The sequence below is a fragment of the Coregonus lavaretus genome (assembly GCF_964263955.1).
Source record: "Coregonus lavaretus genome assembly, contig: SUPER_36_unloc_1, whole genome shotgun sequence".
In the NCBI taxonomy this organism is placed as follows: domain Eukaryota; kingdom Metazoa; phylum Chordata; class Actinopteri; order Salmoniformes; family Salmonidae; genus Coregonus; species Coregonus lavaretus.
In genome coordinates, this window is record NW_028167175.1 from 2156608 (window position 1) to 2177513 (window position 20906).

Below are 20906 nucleotides of genomic sequence, written 5' to 3' on the forward strand. Positions count from 1 at the left end.
CCTTCTCCCTCCCAGAATGTGGGCTGCGACAAAGAGGTTGGCTCGTACAAACAAGAAGACAAGTGTGGAGTCTGTGGGGGGGACAACTCCCACTGTCGCACTGTTAAACTGACACTCACGAAGATGCCAAAGAAAACAGGTAAACATTAGACCATCACCAGGGAGAAACCACAGTTCTGTTGAGAGCATTATGTTTTATTTCATTTGACTATCAATCAATACTTGATGAATAGTTATATAGAATATGATGAGAAATAAACATTATAGCTTGAAATCCCTAAGATCCTCTCCTACATTCTTAGAAAAAAAGGTGCTAAAAGGGTCCTTCGGCTGTCCCCATAGGAGAACCCTTTGAAGAACCATTTTTGGTTCCAGGTATAACCCTTTTGAGTTCCATGTAGAACTCTTTCCACACAGGGTTCTACATGGAACCCAAAAGGGTTCTACCTGGAACCAAAAAGTGTTCTCCTGTGGGGCCAGCTGAAGAACCCGTTTGGAACCCCTTTTTTCTAAGAGTGTAATGTGCATAGCACTATGTTATCAATTCCCAGTTGGTGACTGTTGACTCTTGATAAGAGTCACCGGCAGGGGAATTCACGACGCGACACACTACACTATTTTATTTTACCCTGTATTCACCCAGCTACAGCCCTTGACATGTACACAGATTAAACACATAACACTGCTATCACTGGTTCACACACAACATTATAATTAGACACGGCACGTTTCTCCTCTATTAGAGCCAGCAGGAGGCCTGGGGTTGTCTGGATCAAGCGTCTCAGAGTAGGACTTTGGTATTTTAGATAACAATGAATAAGGTTACATGGACGGGGGGACGGGGGGACGGGGGGGGACGGGGGGACGGGGGGGGGGGGCCTGATCCTAGATCAGTACTCCTACTCTGAGACGTATGATAGATATCGTCCCTGGTCTGTTGTTATTCTGTGCCTCATTGGATTAACTCCCTGACCAAACCGGTTGTCTTGTTGTGTTGTCCTATAGGCATGCTGAAGATGTTTGATATTGTCTTGTTGTGTTGTCCTATAGGCATGCTGAAGATGTTTCATATTGTCTTGTTGTGTTGTCCTATAGGCATGCTGAAGATGTTTCATATTGTCTTGTTGTGTTGTCCTATAGGCATGCTGAAGATGTTTCATATTGTCTTGTTGTGTTGTCCTATAGGCATGCTGAAGATGTTTCATATTGTCTTGTTGTGTTGTCCTATAGGCATGCTGAAGATGTTTCATATTGTCTTGTTGTGTTGTCCTATATGCATGCTGAAGATGTTTCATATTGTCTTGTTGTGTTGTCCTATAGGCATGCTGAAGATGTTTCATATTGTCTTGTTGTGTTGTCCTATAGGCATGCTGAAAATGTTTCATATTGTCTTGTTGTGTTGTCCTATAGGCATGCTGAAGATGTTTCATATTGTCTTGTTGTGTTGTCCTATAGGCATGCTGAAGATGTTTCATATTGTCTTGTTGTGTTGTCCTATAGGCATGCTGAAGATGTTTCATATTGTCTTGTTGTGTTGTCCTATAGGCATGCTGAAGATGTTTCATATTGTCTTGTTGTGTTGTCTTACAGGCATGCTGAAGATGTTTGATATTGTCTTGTGGTGTTGTCCTATAGGCATGCTGAAGATGTTTCATATTGTCTTGTTGTGTTGTCCTATAGGCATGCTGAAGATGTTTCATATTGTCTTGTTGTGTTGTCCTATAGGCATGCTGAAGATGTTTCATATTGTCTTGTTGTGTTGTCCTATAGGCATGCTGAAGATGTTTCATATTGTCTTGTTGTGTTGTCCTATAGGCATGCTGAAGATGTTTCATATTGTCTTGTTGTGTTGTCCTATAGGCATGCTGAAGATGTTTCATATTGTCTTGTTGTGTTGTCCTATAGGCATGCTGAAGATGTTTCATATTGTCTTGTTGTGTTGTCCTATAGGCATGCTGAAGATGTTTCATATTGTCTTGTTGTGTTGTCCTATAGGCATGCTGAAGATGTTTCATATTGTCTTGTTGTGTTGTCCTATAGGCATGCTGAATATGTTTCATATTGTCTTGTTGTGTTGTCTTACAGGCATGCTGAAGATGTTTCATATTGTCTTGTTGTGTTGTCTTACAGGCATGCTGAAGATGTTTCATATTGTCTTGTTGTGTTGTCCTATAGGCATGCTGAAGATGTTTCATATTGTCTTGTTGTGTTGTCCTATAGGCATGCTGAAGATGTTTCATATTGTCTTGTTGTGTTGTCCTATAGGCATGCTGAAGATGTTTCATATTGTCTTGTTGTGTTGTCCTATAGGCATGCTGAAGATGTTTCATATTGTCTTGTTGTGTTGTCCTATAGGCATGCTGAAGATGTTTCATATTGTCTTGTTGTGTTGTCCTATAGGCATGCTGAAGATGTTTCATATTGTCTTGTTGTGTTGTCCTATAGGCATGCTGAAGATGTTTCATATTGTCTTGTTGTGTTGTCCTATAGGCATGCTGAAAATGTTTCATATTGTCTTGTTGTGTTGTCCTATAGGCATGCTGAAGATGTTTCATATTGTCTTGTTGTGTTGTCCTATAGGCATGCTGAAGATGTTTCATATAGTCTTGTTGTGTTGTCCTATAGGCATGCTGAAGATGTTTCATATTGTCTTGTTGTGTTGTCCTATATGCATGCTGAAGATGTTTCATATTGTCTTGTTGTGTTGTCCTATAGGCATGCTGAAGATGTTTCATATTGTCTTGTTGTGTTGTCCTATAGGCATGCTGAAGATGTTTCATATTGTCTTGTTGTGTTGTCCTATAGGCATGCTGAAGATGTTTCATATTGTCTTGTTGTGTTGTCCTATAGGCATGCTGAAGATGTTTGATATTCCGATCGGTGCCCGGCACATCGTTATAGAGGAGAATGAGACTTCCCCCCACATAATTGGTAAGTGTGTCTCGTCACAGCGGGATAAATGGGGAGGCACCATATACACCAAAAGTATGTGGACACCCCTTCAAATGAGTGGATTCTGCTATTTCAGCCACACCTGTTGCTGACAGGTGTGTAAAATCGAGCACACAGCCATGCAATCTCCATAGACAAACATTGGCAGTAGACTGGCCTTACTGAAGAGCAAAGTGACTTTCAACGTGGCACCGTCATAGGATGCCACTTTTCCAACAAGTCAGTTCGCTCAACTGTAAGTGCTGTTATTGTGAAGTGGAAACGTCTAGGAGCAACAATGGCTCAGCCACACAAGCTCACAGAATGGGACCGCCGAGTGCTGAAGCGCATAGCGTGTAAAAATCGTCTGTCCTCGATTGCAACTCTCACTACCGAGTTCCAAACTCCCGCTGGAAGCAACGTCAGCATAACAACTGTTCGTCGGGAGCTTCATGAAATGGGTTTCCATGGCCGAGCAGCCGCACACAAGCCTAAAATCACCATGCGCGATGCCAAGCGTCGGCTGGAGTGGTGTAAAGCTCGCCGCAATTGGACTCTAAAGCAGTGGAAACATGTTCTCTGGAGTGATGAATCACGCTTCACCATCTGGCAGTCCGATGGACGAATCTGGGTTTGGTGGATGCCAGGATAACGCTACCTGCCCCAATGCATAGTGCCAACTGTAAAGTTTGGTGGAGGAGGAATAATGGTCTGGGGCTGTTTTTCATGGTTCAGGCTAGGCCACTTAGTTTCAGTGAAGGGAAATCGTAACACTACAGCATACAATGACATTCTAGACGATTCTGTGCTTCCAACTTTGTGGCAACAGTTTGGGGAAGGCCCTTTCCTGTTTCAGCATGACAATGCCCACGTGCACAAAGCGAGAGCCATATAGAAATGGTTTGTCGAGATCAGTGTGGAAGAACTTGACTGGCCTGTACAGAGCCCTGACCTCAACCCCTTCGAACACCTTTGGGATGAATTACAATGCCGACTGCGAGCCAGGCCTAATCACCCATCATCAGTGCCCGACCTCACTAATGCTCTTGTGGCTGAATGGAAGCAAGTCCCTGCAGCGATGTTCCAACATCTAGTGGAAAGCCTTCCCAGAAGAGTGGAGGCTGTTATAGCAGCAAAGGGGGGACCAACTCCATATTAATACCCATGATTTTGGAATGAGATGTTCGACTAGCTTTTGGCCAAGTAGTGTACATTTACGGTAGGGACATCCGCAGAGCATGACTGCAGAACACACACACACACACACACACACACACACACACACACACACACACACACACACACACACACACACACACACACACACACACATTTACAGTTTGAGCGTCAGCAGTGTGACTGCAGACCATTTGACTGTCACACCAATTAGTCTTTGTAGAGTTGTATCCTGTAAGTAACGCTGACCAGCCATGGACGAGACATGAGGTACTTTCTCTCCCCCTTTTTAAAATGCAGATCACATCTAGCAGGGCCCACAGGGTCTGGTGGCTGTGTGTGTGTGTGTGTGTGCACAGAGCTTATCTAACATAACGTAGAGACGGAGGATGAACAGGAGAGTAGACTGAGCACATGGGTGGGGCAGCAGATGAAGAGGCGGCAGTCACAGCCTGGTGCTGCACAGCGCTAGACATAATACCACATGGTACGTCTGATCACTGCCTCATTCATGTCAATGCAAACTAATGGTAATGGCCAGCCTATTTATGCAGATCCTCTGCCTCTTAATTGCAACTGGGAAATCAACCAGGATCCATATGAACAGTAGTCCAATCCATATGGCCTTAAACTTTAAACCTAACAAGTGTCTTTACCTTCAGTTTTCTGCTGGGAATACCAGGGTATGTATCACAGACTGTCTGAATAATGATGCTGGAAATGGTCTTGAATACATTTCCTCCTACGGTCCTTTGAATACACTTCAATGGTTCTTTTAATACATTTCCTGTAGCTCAGTTGGTAGAGCACGGCGCTTGCAACGCCAGGATTGTGAGTTCGATTCCCACGTGGGGCCAGAATGAAAAATGTATGCACTCACTAACTATAAGTCGCTCTGGATAAGAGCGTCTGCTAAATGACTAAAATGTAAATTTCAATGTTACATTAGTTTGCAAAAAATAGATGTAAGCAATTTGCTCGTGATAATCTCAGCTGTGAATCAGGTCCTAGGTGAGGTGAGTGTGACTGAGTGTACTGCTGAGACACACCTGTAAAACACATTATAGCTCCAACCTCAGATGTGCGTCAAGGTCCAGACATACGTACGTGTTACAGGCTTTGGTTTGGTTTTGGATTTTGAAGTTGGTTCTATTTAGGTGTGGACGCGCACTGATTGGAATCATCCTCGTTGGTCAGGGTGTATTGACCTGTCACCTCGTTGGTCAGGGTGTGTTGACCTGTCACCTCATTGGTCAGGGTGTGTTGACCTGTCACCTCATTGGTCAGGGTGTGTTGACCTGTCACCTCATTGGTCAGGGCGTGTTGACCCGTCACCTCGTTGGTCAGGGTGTGTTGGTTGACCTGTCACCTCGTTGGTCAGGGTGTGTTGGTTGACCTGTCACCTCGTTGGTCAGGGTGTGTTGGTTGACCTGTCACCTCGTTGGTCAGGCTGTGTTGGGTGACCTGTCACCTCGTTGGTCAGGGTGTGTTGGTTGACCTGTCACCTCGTTGGTCAGGGTGTGTTGACCTGTCACCTCATTGGTCAGGGTGTGTTGACCTGTCACCTCATTGGTCAGTCGTTAGTTTCACATGTGCTGGCACAGCTGTAGCTCAATTGGTAGAGCATGGCGCTTGTAACGCCAGGGTAGTGGGTTTGATCCCTGGGACCACCCATACGTAAAAATTTATGCACACATGACTGTAAGTCGCTTTGGATAAAAGTGTCTGCTAAATGGCATATTATTATTATTATTATTATTAAAGCTGCGGTGCCAATGCTCCAGCAACATGAGAGATGTTGGATGCTGCACCTCTTTGTAGCGCTGCTTCTTTAAGTTGATAAACAAAGCCTTTCTGTCCTGGGTTTGGTTTGGTTTGGTTTAGTTTGGTTGGGTTTGGTTTGGTTTGGTTTGGTTTGGTCTGGTCTGGTTTGGTTTGGTTTGGTCTGGTTTGGTCTGGTTTGGTTTGGTTTGCTCCACTTCTGTTTTACTCCATGTTATAGGTTGGTGTGGGTTTTTATTTTGGTTTGCCTTTTCTGGGGGCGTTTAGTGGCCACTCACGGTGGGTGTCTTTTAGGGCCCAGTTTCTTGTTGCTAGTCAACATTCAGTGGACACCCCCATGAGTGTCTTTGAGAACCCATTTTAAACCCCCACTTGTTTAGTTGTACTTGTCCGTGGCTCATTTGTTAGTACCCTTTTCTGTTGAGCGACAGTATTTTTTGTTGTTTCTTGATGGGAACCTAACGTGTGTGTGTGTGTGTGTGTGTGTGTGTGTGTGTGTGTGTGTGTGTGTGTGTGTGTGTGTGTGTGTGTGTGTGTGTGTGACTCCCCAGGTACACAATAGCTCTCTGTGTGTGAGCGGCTCAGCTGGAGTCAGTATCACCTTGGTTACCAGCCAAATCCTTCTCTCTCTCTCCCTCTCTAGGATATATTATCTAACAGGGAGATGGTGAGACGAGGCTTTAGCATTAAAGCAACAATCTGCCATTTTGAATTTCAATGACGTATTCCATACACATATGTCTTTATTTGAAATGACCACTGAACTTAGTAACTATCGCAGAGTGGACCTTTTATACAGGCCTGACACAATGTCAAATAATGGCTGCAAACTTCTATCATTGCTCTGCTCTCTCAGTAAGAATTTGAATCTCATTACTGTTATAGAAAAGTTAGATTTGACTTGAATTGAATGCAATGGCAGGTAGCCTAGTTGTGCTTCCAATGAAAGACGATTGTCATGGAATTCTAGTTGAATACACACACAGACACACACATAAACAGGGTTGGAACAGTGGGTCACCCCCTTCTGTATACCCTGTTTCTGCTGTGCTGGTTCTCTCAGACTATCCAACGGATGAAAACACATTGTGAATCAGACGGTTTCCCTGTGTTCCACAGCTGTTAAGAATCAAGTCACTGGCAGCTTCATATTGAATGCAAAAGGCGAAGGTGCCAAGTCCAAAACCTTCATCGAGAGCGGTTTGGAGTGGGAGTACGTCTTTGGAAGCGGCGAGAAAGAAACCCTGAAAACAATCGGCCCCCTTCATGAGGGCATTGTTGTCCTGGTAAGAAGAAGAAACCTATGAATCCAGTAAGACACACACACACACACACACACACACACACACACACATACAGGCTGAATTTTGGAATATTGACAAGTGGCAGTTGGGATGCAAGTGTGCATTGCCTCAATTCTAATTTTACCCAAAACAGGCAGACCCAAATGATCACTATTGAACACAGCAGCATGTGGTCAGTAGATAAAGGGCTCAGTGCCCAAAGGGTTCACTTTGAGATTCAGCCACACTCCAGTCAGTCCTCTAGAAAGACAGTGGAGCACCCTCACTGTGATATGAATCACCTTTGATTGTCCACTAGTGCTGAGTGATTAGTGCTTTTCTAGGTCGGTTTGGTTTCGGTTCGATTATGAAAAACATTATAATGGTTTTCGGTTTTCGATAACAATTAAATGCATTATGAAATAATGACAAACATTAATGACAAACAGCTTTTTAACGGAAATTTACAAAAGCCAAAAATAGTGAAAATGTAATTGCCAAAGCATTAAAAATATTCCATTGTCTATGTCAGGTCCACATTGGGTAGACATCAATAGAAAAATAGTAAATGACTATGAAATAATAAAATATTCAGTTGTCTATGTTACTTAGTTTTATTTGATGACTTTATTATTTTTCATTCCTTAAAGTTATCATCTCATCTCTGCTCAGGCTGTAGCAGCCAGACAGCCAGACAACATTATGTCTGTGCTCCCCATACTGCACTGTCTTTAGTCATCCTATTTAGCTAGACTAGCCTGCCTAAGTACTGTCGTGGTCAAACGTTTTGAGAATTACATAAATATTAATTTTCACAAAGTCTGCTGCCTCAGTTTTTATGATGGCAATTTGCTCCATATACTCCAGAATGTTATGAAGAGTGATCAGATGAATTGCAATTAATTGCAAAGTCCCTCTTTGCCATGAAAATGAACTTAATCCCCCAAAAAACATTTCCACTGCATTTCAGCCCTGCCACAAAAGGACCAGCTGACATCATGTCAGTGATTCTCTCGTTAACACAGGTGAGAGTGTTGACGAGGACAAGGCTGGAGATCACTCTGTCATGCTGATTGAGTTAGAATAACAGACTGGAAGCTTTAAAAGGAGGGTGGTGCTTGAAATCATTGTTCTTCCTCTGTTAACCATGGTTACCTGCAAGGAAACACATGCCGTCATCATTGCTTTGCACAAAAAAGGGCTTCACAGGCAAGGATATTGCTGCTAGTAAGATTGCACCTAAATCAACCATTTATCGGATCATCAAGAACTTCAAGGAGAGAGGTTCAATTGTTGTGAAGAAGGCTTCAGGGCGCCCAAGAAAGTCCAGCAAGCGCCAGGACCGTCTCCTAAAGTTGATTCAGCTGCGGGATCGGGGCACCACCAGTGCAGAGCTTGCTCAGGAAACAGGAAGTTTGGGGCATCCGGAAAACACCTTGTCCGGAGAAGACAAGGTGAGCGCTACCATCAGTCCTGTGTCATGCCAACAGTAAAGCATCCTGAGACCATTCATGTGTGGGGTTGCTTCTCAGCCAAGGGAGTGGGATCACTCACAATTTTGCCTAAGAACACAGCCATGAATAAAGAATGGTACCAACACATCCTCCGAGAGCAACTTCTCCCAACCATCCAAGAACAGTTTGGTGACGACCAATGCCTTTTCCAGCATGATGGAGCACTTTGCCATAAGGCAAAAGTGATAACTAAGTGGCTCGGGGGAACAAAACATCGACATTTTGGGTCCATGGCCAAGAAACTCCCCAGACCTTAATCCCATTGAGAACTTGTGGTCAATCCTCAAGAGGCGGGTGGACAAACAAAAACCCACAAACTCCAAGCATTGATTATGCAAGAATGGGCTGCCATCAGTCAGGATGTGGCCCAGAAGTTAATGCCAGGGCGGATTGCAGAGGTCTTGAAAAAGAAGGGTCAACACTGCAAATATTGACTCTTTGCATAAACTTAATGTAATTGTCAATGCTTGTAATTATACTTCAGTATACCATAGTAACATCTGACAAAAATATCTAAAAACACTGAAGCAGCAAACTTTGTGAAGACCAATACTTGTGTCATTCTCATAACTTTTGACCACGACTGTATGCTGCAGGGCTGTATGCTGCAGGGCTGTATGCTGCAGAGCTGTATGCTGCAGAGCTGTCTAATAAAATAATTGTACTACTTCTTCAAAGTAGATAAGGCATACCTTCACGGACTGTCTCCGTCCCTCTCTCTCATCTTTGTGTTGTGTACATTCCTCTCTCATGCGGTCTGTGTGTATCTAACCTATAGCAGGCGTAAAAGCGTATCCATCTCTGCCGCAATGGCTTATGGTCATTGTAGTTAATTACCACGTTTCTGCGCTGAACTAGGTTGAATATTTGCTTAATGAAAACTACAACTCCCTTCAGCCCATCTTCCCACATAGTCCTCGAGTTGATTTCTCTCGTGAATGATTTGATTTCTCTCTAGAGAAAAATGGAATTCAATTAATTGAACCGACGTTGGTCAATTAGTTGTTTAATAATGGAAATGTTGGTTAATTGCTCAGCACTATTGTCCACAGTGTGTGTGTGGTTTTACTGTCCAGGTGGGGACCGAAAGTCCTTACAAAGATGGTAAAACAAGGAACATTCAGACAAGTGGGGACATTTCTCTGATCCCCTCAAGGACAAAGGCTATTTTAGTCTTTGGGGTTAGGTTTAGGGTTAGCGTTACAATTAGGGTTAAGTTTAGGGTTAGGATTTGGGGTTACGGTTAAGGTTAGGCTTAGGTTAAGGGTTAGGTTTAGGGGTTTGGGAAAATAGGATTTTGAATGAGAATCAATTGTTTATCTCTCTCGCTCTCTTTCTTGCTCTCTTTCTGTCTCTTTCTCTCGCTCTCTTTCTCTCTCTCTCTTTCTCTCTTTCTCCCCGTCCTCTTCTAGGTCATTCCCCAGGAGGAGGACACTAAGATCAGTCTGACATATAAGTACATCATCCATGAGGACCTGCTGCCGGTCATCACCAATAACAACGTTCTCCTGGCCGAGCTGGATACCTACGAATGGGCCCTGAAGAGCTGGTCGCAGTGCTCCAAACCCTGTGGGGGAGGTGTGTGTTGTGGAGCGGTTCTTTAGACCAGATGGATTCTCTCTCTAGGTTCTTTTTTTAGAACGATCTCACCTGCTACAGAAAGGTCCCTGCTGGTTCACCTGTCAATCATAGTTGTTTCCTTTTGTGCCTGGCCTGCCAAGTACCCCTGCTGTTTCCCAACCTGGCAACCTGCTGTGAGTTGGTGCAGAGCAGAGCCTAGATGTCCTCAGGGCATGTTGCTCAGGGGTCACTGACACGTTCAGTTATTCAGATGGTTTTTCCTACCCTGTTGCTCTGTCTTATTGTGTGTGTGTGTGTGTGTGTGTGTGCTCTCTCCAGTATTAGTTCATATAGCCACCAGCATTTTCTTTCTGCCAAATGATTTACAGTATAATTGAGAAACGGTTATGTTTTATCAGACTTTCCAACAGATTGTCCTTACTGTCTGGCAGGTATACAGTACACCAAATACGGCTGCAGGAGGAAGAGCGACAGTCGACTGGTGCACCGGAACTTCTGCGAAACCAGCAAGAAGCCCAAACCCATCCGGAAACGGTGCAACGTGAACGAGTGCAGCCAGCCAACGTGAGCTCCTCTCCCCATCACTCTCTCCTCTATCCTTTCTCTCCATGTCCGAACCCATGTGGATAGCAAAGCAACCATTTCATCATCATCATCAGCATCATCATCATCATCATCATCACTCTAAGAGACACTCCCTCTCAAAGAGGGACTGAAGCTAATGCACTCTGTCTGTCTGACTAACCTAGTTATTCCCAGTAGTGGACAGATTGAATACTGAGATAATAACCTTCTATTCCCAGTAGTGAACAGATTGAATAATGAAATAATTCCCCCCCTCCCTCTCCCCCTCTCCCCCTCCCTCCCCCCCTCCCTCTCCCCCCCCCTCTCTCTCCCCCCCCCCTCTCTCTCCCCCCCTCCCTCCCTCCCTCCCTCCCCCCTCCCTCCCTCCCTCCCTCCCCCCTTCCCTCCCTCTCTCCCCCTCCCTCCCTCCCTCCCCCCCCCCCTCCCCCCCTCCCCCCCTCCCTCTCTCCCCCCCCCCCTCTCTCCCCCCCTCCCTCCCTCCCTCCCTCCCTCTCTCCCTCCCTCCCTCCCCCCTTCCCTCCCTCTCTCCCCCTCCCTCCCTCCCTCCCTCTCCCCCTCCCTCCCCCCCTCCCTCCCCCCCTCCCTCTCTCCCTCCCCCCCCCTCTCTCTCCCCCCCTCCCTCCCTCCCTCCCTCCCTCCCTCCCTCCCCCTTCCCTCCCTCTCTCCCCCTCCCTCCCCCCTCCCTCCCTCTCTCCCTCCTCTCCCAGGTGGTTAGTAGAGGAGTGGAGCCCGTGCAGTAAGACGTGTGGGAAGCTTGGCTACCAGTCCAGGGTTGTTCAGTGTATGCAGGCCCTCCACAACGGCACCAACCGGACGGTCCACACTAAGTACTGTACAGAGGACAGGCCTGAGACGAGGAAGGTCTGTAACCCCTCTGCCTGCCCTGCGCAGTGGAGGACAGGGGCCTGGTCACAGGTGGGTCCCAGCATGGAGCTTCGCCACAGAGCATACTCTAGACAAGGGCCTGGTCACAGGGGGGTCCCAGCATGGAGCTCCGCCACAGAGCATACTCTAGACAAGGGCCTGGTCACAGGGGGGTCCCAGCATGGAGATCCGCCACAGAGCATACTCTAGACAAGGGCCTGGTCACAGGGGGGTCCCAGCATGGAGCTCCGCCACAGAGCATACTCTAGACAAGGGCCTGGTCACAGGTGGGTCCCATCAAGGGCCTGGTCACAGGGGGGTCCCAGCATGGAGCTCCGCCACAGAGCCTACAGTACAGACAGTGTCCTGGTTATGGAGCTCAGCCACAGAGCATACTCTAGACGGGCCTGTTCTCATGGAGCTCTGTCACACAGCTTACAGTACTACTTATCAGGGTTGGGGTCATCTCCATTTCAATTCAATCAATGCTGGAATTGGAATTTCTGTTAACTAAAATAGAATTTAAGTTTTCTTTGTGAATTGACTGAATTGAATTGGAATGAACCTCAGCCCTGGTATGGAACATCCTCCAGTCACCACACACTGAAGGACGTGAAGAGGATGGTTAGCGTATCCGGACCCCTCTAGCAGTCGTATTTTCGAATTTAAACACTTTTTCCTGTGTTGTTTACCAGGTTTCCTGGAAAGGGAAGTTGCTCGATCGATTTGTTTTAGAAATTGTGCTAGCTAACTGTTCCAGGGATTTCAGAGTTGTTTCTAAGAACTGTGAAGAGCCAGCCGCTTTGAGACTCGTCTGACCTGTTTCCTCTCTGTGTCTCTCCGTGTGGCCCCACAGTGTTCAGTAAGGTGTGGAGAGGGGATTCAACAGAGACAGGTTGTGTGTCGAGCCACAGACAACACCATCGGCCAGTGTGAGGGAGACAAGCCTGAAACTGTCCTCATCTGTAAACTGAGCCCGTGTCCAGGTACAGTACACACACACACACACACACACACACACACACACACACACACACATGCGCGCACACACACACACACACACACAGATAGAAGCCAATGGTGTGTAAGAACTGTTCCCTCCTGCTGTCCCTATAAGTGTCTCAGGACACCTTTGTAGCACGTTGTGTGTGTGTGTGTGTGTGTGTGTGTGTGTGTGTGTGTGTGTGTGTGTCTATAAATGCTTCTGAACAGTTGGGAAAGTCAATAGAATTCGAACCTCTTCTCCATAATACCTGGGGGGGAAATTGGGGGAATTGAGCTTTGCACCCGGTTATGTTTTCTGAGGAGTGACTTCCAGGAGGTGAAACACATTTAGGGACGCCTTTATGAAGTCTTAGAAAGCTATGATTACCTGCCATGTTGGAACACTGCTGTGTTGGGGACACGTGGACACATGGACACATGGACATCAGTAACCAACAATACACATCCTACACACACAGCTCACCATGGGGGAACCACTAGCCAACACTACACAAACCTCACCATGGGGGAACCAGTAGCCAACACTATACACCTCACCATGGGGGAACCACTAGCCAACACTACACAAACCTCACCATGGGGGAACCACTAGCCAACACTACACAAACCTCACCATGGGGGAACCAGTAGCCAACACTATACACCTCACCATGGGGGAACCAGTAGCCAACACTATACACCTCACCATGGGGGAACCAGTAGCCAACACTATACACCTCACCATGGGGGAACCAGTAGCCAACACTACACAAACCTCACCATGGGGGAACCAGTAGCCAACACTACACAAACCTCACCATGGGGGAACCAGTAGCCAACACTATACACCTCACCATGGGGGAACCAGTAGCCAACAATATACACCTCACCATGGGGGAACCAGTAGCCAACACTATACACCTCACCATGGGGGAACCAGTAGCCAACACTATACACCTCACCATGGGGGAACCAGTAGCCAACACTATACACCTCACCATGGGGGAACCAGTAGCCAACACTATACACCTCACCATGGGGGAACCAGTAGCCAACACTATACACCTCACCATGGGGGAACCAGTAGCCAACACTATACACCTCACCATGGGGGAACCACTAGCCAACACTACATACACCTCACCATGGGGGAACCAGTACCCAACAATATACACCTCACCATGGGGGAACCAGTAGCCAACACTATACACCTCACCATGGGGGAACCAGTAGCCAACACTATACACCTCACCATGGGGGAACCAGTAGCCAACACTATACACCTCACCATGGGGGAACCAGTAGCCAACACTATACACCTCACCATGGGGGAACCAGTAGCCAACACTATACACCTCACCATGGGGGAACCACTAGCCAACACTATACACCTCACCATGGGGGAACCACTAGCCAACACTACATACACCTCACCATGGGGGAACCAGTAGCCAACACTATACACCTCACCATGGGGGAACCAGTAGCCAACAATATACACCTCACCATGGGGGAACCAGTAGCCAACACTACACAAACCTCACCATGGGGGAACCAGTAGCCAACACTATACACCTCACCATGGGGGAACCAGTAGCCAACACTATACACCTCACCATGGGGGAACCAGTAGCCAACACTATACACCTCACCATGGGGGAACCAGTAGCCAACAATATACACCTCACCATGGGGGAACCACTAGCCAACACTATACACCTCACCATGGGGGAACCACTAGCCAACACTATACACCTCACCATGGGGGAACCAGTAGCCAACACTATACACCTCACCATGGGGGAACCAGTAGCCAACACTATACACCTCACCATGGGGGAACCAGTAGCCAACACTATACACCTCACCATGGGGGAACCAGTAGCCAACACTATACACCTCACCATGGGGGAACCAGTAGCCAACACTATACACCTCACCATGGGGGAACCACTAGCCAACACTATACACCTCACCATGGGGGAACCACTAGCCAACACTACACAAACCTCACCATGGGGGAACCAGTAGCCAACACTACACAAACCTCACCATGGGGGAACCAGTAGCCAACACTATACACCTCACCATGGGGGAACCAGTAGCCAACACTATACACCTCACCATGGGGGAACCAGTAGCCAACACTATACACCTCACCATGGGGGAACCAGTAGCCAACACTATACACCTCACTATGGGGGAACCAGTAGCCAACACTATACACCTCACCATGGGGGAACCAGTAGCCAACACTATACACCTCACCATGGGGGAACCAGTAGCCAACAATATACACCTCACCATGGGGGAACCAGTAGCCAACACTACACAAACCTCACCATGGGGGAACCAGTAGCCAACACTATACACCTCACCATGGGGGAACCAGTAGCCAACACTACATACACCTCACCATGGGGGAACCAGTAGCCAACACTATACACCTCACCATGGGGGAACCAGTAGCCAACACTATACACCTCACCATGGGGGAACCAGTAGCCAACACTATACACCTCACCATGGGGGAACCAGTAGCCAACACTATACACCTCACCATGGGGGAACCAGTAGCCAACACTATACACCTCACCATGGGGGAACCAGTAGCCAACACTATACACCTCACCATGGGGGAACCAGTAGCCAACACTATACACCTCACCATGGGGGAACCAGTAGCCAACACTATACACCTCACCATGGGGGAACCAGTAGCCAACACTATACACCTCACCATGGGGGAACCACTAGCCAGCACTATACACCTCACCATGGGGGAACCAGTAGCCAACACTATACACCTCACCATGGGGGAACCAGTAGCCAACACTATACACCTCACCATGGGGGAACCAGTAGCCTAAATGTCCTATTTTCACACAAAACATGGTCTCACACAAAACAACAAATTGTTGGTGTGGCCTCATAATGCTTTCTCTCAAAGGGCCAAGGAGGACCAGGGTGGGGAGATCTGTGTCTCTGTCTGTGTGTGTGTGTGTGTGTGTGTGTGTGTGTGTGTGTGTGTCTGTGTGTGTCTCTGTCGGTGTGTGTGTGTGTGTCTGTGTCTCTGTCTGTCTGTGTGTGTGTGTCTCTGTGTGTGTGTTCTGTAGTATTCCAAAGGCGCTCTACAGAGGAGGATGAAAGGGGAGTTGTCCAAACATGAATGGGAGACATTCAGGAGAGGAGAGCAACAGGGGTTCTTAAGAGCTATGATTACCTGGGGAGTTAGGAACAGATGGCGCCTTGTGTTGTTGCTTTGTGTGAGACCATGTTTATGTCACATTAGGACACAGGCTACTGGTTCCCTTGTTGTATTTTTGGTTACTGAGTCCTGTTGGAAGCGTAGCTGGGTCATGCAGCAAGACAATGATCCAAAACACACCATCAAGTCTACATGAAAATGGCAACAAAAAAAACTACATTTACATTTTTTTTTACATTTTAGTCATTTAGCAGACGCTCTTAACCAGAGCGACTTACAGGAGCAATTAGGGTTAAGTGCCTTGCTCAAGGGCACATTAACGTCATTTAGCAGACGCTCTTAGCCAGAGCGACTCACAAATTGGTGCGTTCACCCTATAGCCAGTGGGATAACCACTTTACAAACTACACATTTGATGTTTTGGAATAGCCTAGTCAAAGTCCAGACCTAATCCCAATTGAGATGTTGTGGCAGGACTTGAAACAAGCAGTTCATGCTTGAAAACCCATAAACTTCGCTGAGTTAAAGCAGTTCTGCATGCAAAAGTGGGCCAGAATTCCTCCACAGCGATGTGAGAGACTGATCAACAAGTACAGTAAGCATTTGGTTGCAGTCATTGCAGCTAATGGTGACACAACCAGTTATTGAGGGGGCAATTACTTTTTCACACAGGGGAATGGGTGTTGCAAAATAAGTATAAATTTTTTTGTTATTTGTAAATTCAGGTTCCCTTTATCTAATATGAGGTTTTGGTTGAAGATCTGATAACGTTCAGTATCAAAAATATACAAACACAGAGAAAATCAAAAAGGGGGGAAATATTTTTTCACGGCCCTGTGTATATATATATACAAACAAAGACTAAATATACCAAATATTTAACAAAATAAAGGATTTTAGAAATTCTTCCGTGACCCCATTTTCATATCAGCCGACCCCTAGTTCGGGAGCCGCTGCCATAGAAAATCCCTTGTTGGTGCTATATGTAACCTTTCTTTGAAGGTACTATAACGAACCATGCTCAAGGTTCTAAATAGAACATTTATGGTGCTAATGTTCTATGAAGAACCATTAATAAAATGTTATATATAGCATCAATAAAGGGTTCCACTATGGTTACAACCCTTTTCTTATGGTTCTTTATAGAACCTTTATGGAGAATGGTTCTATAAAGAACCTTTGTCAATCTGAAAGGTTCTTCGTAGATCCTTTTGAAGAACCATACAGGGTTGTTTATTCTGGTCAGCCATATTATATTGTTAAAACTCCATAGGTGTTATTATTGTGTTCATTGACAAGTTGAATCAAGTGAGCTACCTCTGGAACATCTGGGCGTCCCTGAGGAGAGAAGTGAGACCCGATGACTGATTTTAGTCATCTGTTCTCAATTGACACAAAGCCATACATGACTCTTTCACAAGACACTATCACTGGCCATTGTCATATATAATATATAATGGCATAACACAACAGATTAGATATCCTGACATGACACTCTCACTCACGGTTGCACAAAAAGAGCTGCGAACAAACCACGCCTCAAAATATTTTAATGAGCCGCCTCCCCTACATTTTAATGATCACTAAAAGAGGAAAGAACCATTTTCTGAACTGCAAAGAACCATTAAAGAGATGGAAGGGCTATGTGAGTCATTATGGTTCCACATAGAACCAGTAGTGGAAAAAGTTGTCATACTTGAGTAAAAGTAAAGATACCTTAATAGAAAATGACTCAAGTAAAAGTGAAAGACACCCAGTAAAATACTACTTGAGTAAAAGTCTAAAAGTATTTGTTTTTAAATATACATAAGTATCAAAAGTAAATGTAATTGCTAAAATATACTTAAGTATCAAAGTAAAAGTAAAAGTATAAATCATTTCAAATACCTTATATTCAGCAAAGCAGACGGCACCATTTTCTTGTTTTTAACATTTACGGATAGCCAGGAGCACACTCCAACATTTACAAACAATGCATGTTTGTTTAGTGAGTCCGCCAGATCAGAGGCAGTAGGGATGACCACGTGTTCTCTTGATAAGTGCGGGAATTTGACCATTTTCCTGTCCTGCTAAGCTTTCAAAATCTAACGAGTACTTTTGGGTGTCAGGGAAAATGTATGGAGTAAAAAGTACATTATTTTATTTAGGAATGTAGTGAAGTAAAAGTACTTTACCATTTATATTTTTGACTAAAGTACAAATACCCCAAAAAACTACCCAAAAGTATGTTTACACCACTGTTGGTAATATACAGGTAACTGCCAAAATAAAGGAAACACTCGAGTAAATGAGGGATACAAAGTATATTGAAAGCAGGTGCTTCCACATACGGTAGGTGTGATTCCTGAGTTAATTAAACAATTAACATCCCATCATGCTTAGGGTCATGTATAAAAATGCTGTGCACGCCATTATTTTGGCTACCATGGCCAATCACAATGATTGGTGATTGACAGGTCTGAAGGCCATTCAAGGTTGAGAAGGCCAGCCTATTTTACAGCCGCCCCTGGATTTCCTGTGGAAATCCACACAACTACTTAAGTAGTACTTTAAAGTTTTTTTTACTTAAGTACATTACATCACTGCATAGAACCACCACCCTTCCCAAAGTAACTTTCCCAAAATGTCCAGGATGTCCAGAAATCCCAGTTGGTACATTACTAGAACAAGGAAGGAAAAAGCAGGAAATCTGGAATCCTCCAACCTGGATTTCTAGAAAACCAATGAAAACCTTGAAAGTCCCACCATGTAATAATCTGTAAAGTTTGCCCTCTCTCACCTTCTGGTAAAAACAGGACAGTCATCGCTGCCCCCTTTCAATATAGAAGCGATGGAGAATTCAACGACAAAGACGGAGGGTGTACATCAGATTGTTCCTGAGAATCCTGTCCACAAAATCTCCTCCAGTAAGTGAGCATGGGATGCTTCTATTGTATTTTATTGGATACTAGTCTATTTTTATTCTTAGCGGCTTACCATTTTAAACATCTGATTGTTCCTTGACTAGCACCATTTATTGTTGCTGTCGATAATTCTAATGTTATAACTTCTAATAGTAACTGTATCCACTGGTTAAATGGGAGAGAGAGTGAGGTGGTCGCCATCTTAGAGTCAACCATTCTTTTGCAGTAGTGCTGCCTGCCAGCAGTAATCTTCTCTGATTGAGCGATTCAAGGGGCTATCATCGTTGCGTAACATAATAGATGGAAAGCATTGAATATTTAAATTCACGTACTTCGAATATATATATATTTTTCTTTGCCCAAAAGCATTTAACTGCAGGGCACTCCCACATCATATGAATGAATGTGTCTACCTGATTTAGGGGACACAGTGAACAGTTGGGAGTTGGGGCCAATTTCATCGTAAAACGTTTCTTTGGTGTTAAATACAGTCTGTGAATAAACTTAACATGTATAAATTGGTGGTTCGGATTACGGGATGCCAAGGTCATATTTTTCCATATTCTGTTCCAGTTAAAGGGTGGTTCAGATTCAGTTAGATCTGTGGACCATACTTTTTTTAATGGCTAGCTCAGAATATGAGCTTTCCAAAAGTTGTTTCTATATTATAGAGATCAGTCCTTTCAGGAGCCCAGATCATTTATTTATAAATCCCATCGTTGGATGTTTCGGCAGTTGAGTTTCCCAAGGGACTCCATAGGCCAGCATAGTTGTAAATATATTTACAAAACATGTTGCCTTGGAATGTTCTCAAACCATTAATGTCCATGGTATCGGTAAGGGTACGGATTCCACATTTGGACCATTGGGGGTCAAAAGGTCGCCCTCCAGATTTGCAAGGCATTATTATGAAATATTGGAGTATGGACATGCCATTTTGATTCCCAGTTACATTGTTTTTCAAATAGAAATTGTGTGAGCAATAATAGGACTAAAACATAGTTGACATTGTTTAAAGGGATATATCAGTGAAGACCACCTCTTCCAGGGCAATAGGAGACAGGGTGGAGAAGAATCATGTCTAAACCAATTTTGAATGGGGTGAAATGCTAGTGCCTGGAAATACCACTTAAGCTCTGGTACAGGTAGTCCTCCTACATATTTCCCTCTTTGTAAATGTGTTAATTTTATCCGGGATCGTTCACCTTGCCGTGTACATTTTTAAACCGTACTATGACTTTCTGCCCAATAGCCAGAGCCATGGGAAGCATTGAACTACAGAAATTCAGCCGCAAATGGGATATTATTCCATCTACTGAGGTCGGATTTAATTTATTTGAGCATTCTGTTAAAGTTTCTGGCAATGGTTTTATCTAAAGAAGGAACTACACTGTGTATACAAACCATTAGGAACACCTGCTCTTTCCATGACATAGACTGACCAGGTAAATCCAGGTGAAAGCTATGACCCCTTATTGATGTCACTTGTTAAATCCACTTCAATCAGTGTAGATGAAGGGGAGGAGACAGGTTAATGAAGGATTTTTAATCCTTGAGACAATTGAGACATGGATTGTGTATGTGTGCCATTCAGAGGGTGAATGGGCAAGACAAAAGATTTGAGTGCCATTAAACAGGGTATGGTAGTAGGTGCTGGGCACACTGGTTTGAGTGTGTCAAGAACTGCAACGCTGCTGGGTTTTTCACACTCAACAGTTTCCCGTGTGTATCATGAATGGTCCACCACCCAAAGGACATCCAGCTAACTTGACATAACTGTGGGAAGCATTGGAGTCAAGACGGGCCAGCATCCCTGTGGAACGCTTTTGACACCTTGTAGATTCCATACCCCGACGAATTGAGGCTGTTCTGAGGGCAAAGGGGGGTGCAACTCAGTATTAGGAAGGTGTTCTATGCCCTTTTGAGTTCATAGAGAGATTTGGGCTTGCAGCGAGGTGGCTTCCTCTGTTTGGGTTCTGATAGTAATTCCCCTGTTTCAGTTTTAATAGTTGCTGTATCAGCTAATTGATCATTACTGCGTAGCTTGTTGGCCAGTAAACAACGGGACCATGGAAGTAATGGTTGCCTTACTCGA

The 20906-nt window shown here is 45.1% G+C and overlaps 1 protein-coding gene across 1 annotated transcript in view; it reads left to right on the forward strand.

Moving 5' to 3' along the window:
• Positions 1 to 20906, forward strand: part of LOC311111094 (A disintegrin and metalloproteinase with thrombospondin motifs 14-like) — a gene marked incomplete at its 5' end in the record, with an annotated part of 276043 nt that overhangs the window by 252115 nt on the left and 3022 nt on the right. Inside the window, 8 exons of the mRNA XM_084189095.1 lie at positions 16 to 139; positions 2851 to 2931; positions 7009 to 7175; positions 10099 to 10264; positions 10699 to 10831; positions 11560 to 11767; positions 12573 to 12702; positions 18704 to 18814. Of these exons, the coding sequence (XP_084045221.1) occupies positions 16 to 139; positions 2851 to 2931; positions 7009 to 7175; positions 10099 to 10264; positions 10699 to 10831; positions 11560 to 11767; positions 12573 to 12702; positions 18704 to 18814 (1120 nt within the window). The remainder of the gene's footprint in view (positions 1 to 15; positions 140 to 2850; positions 2932 to 7008; positions 7176 to 10098; positions 10265 to 10698; positions 10832 to 11559; positions 11768 to 12572; positions 12703 to 18703; positions 18815 to 20906) is intronic.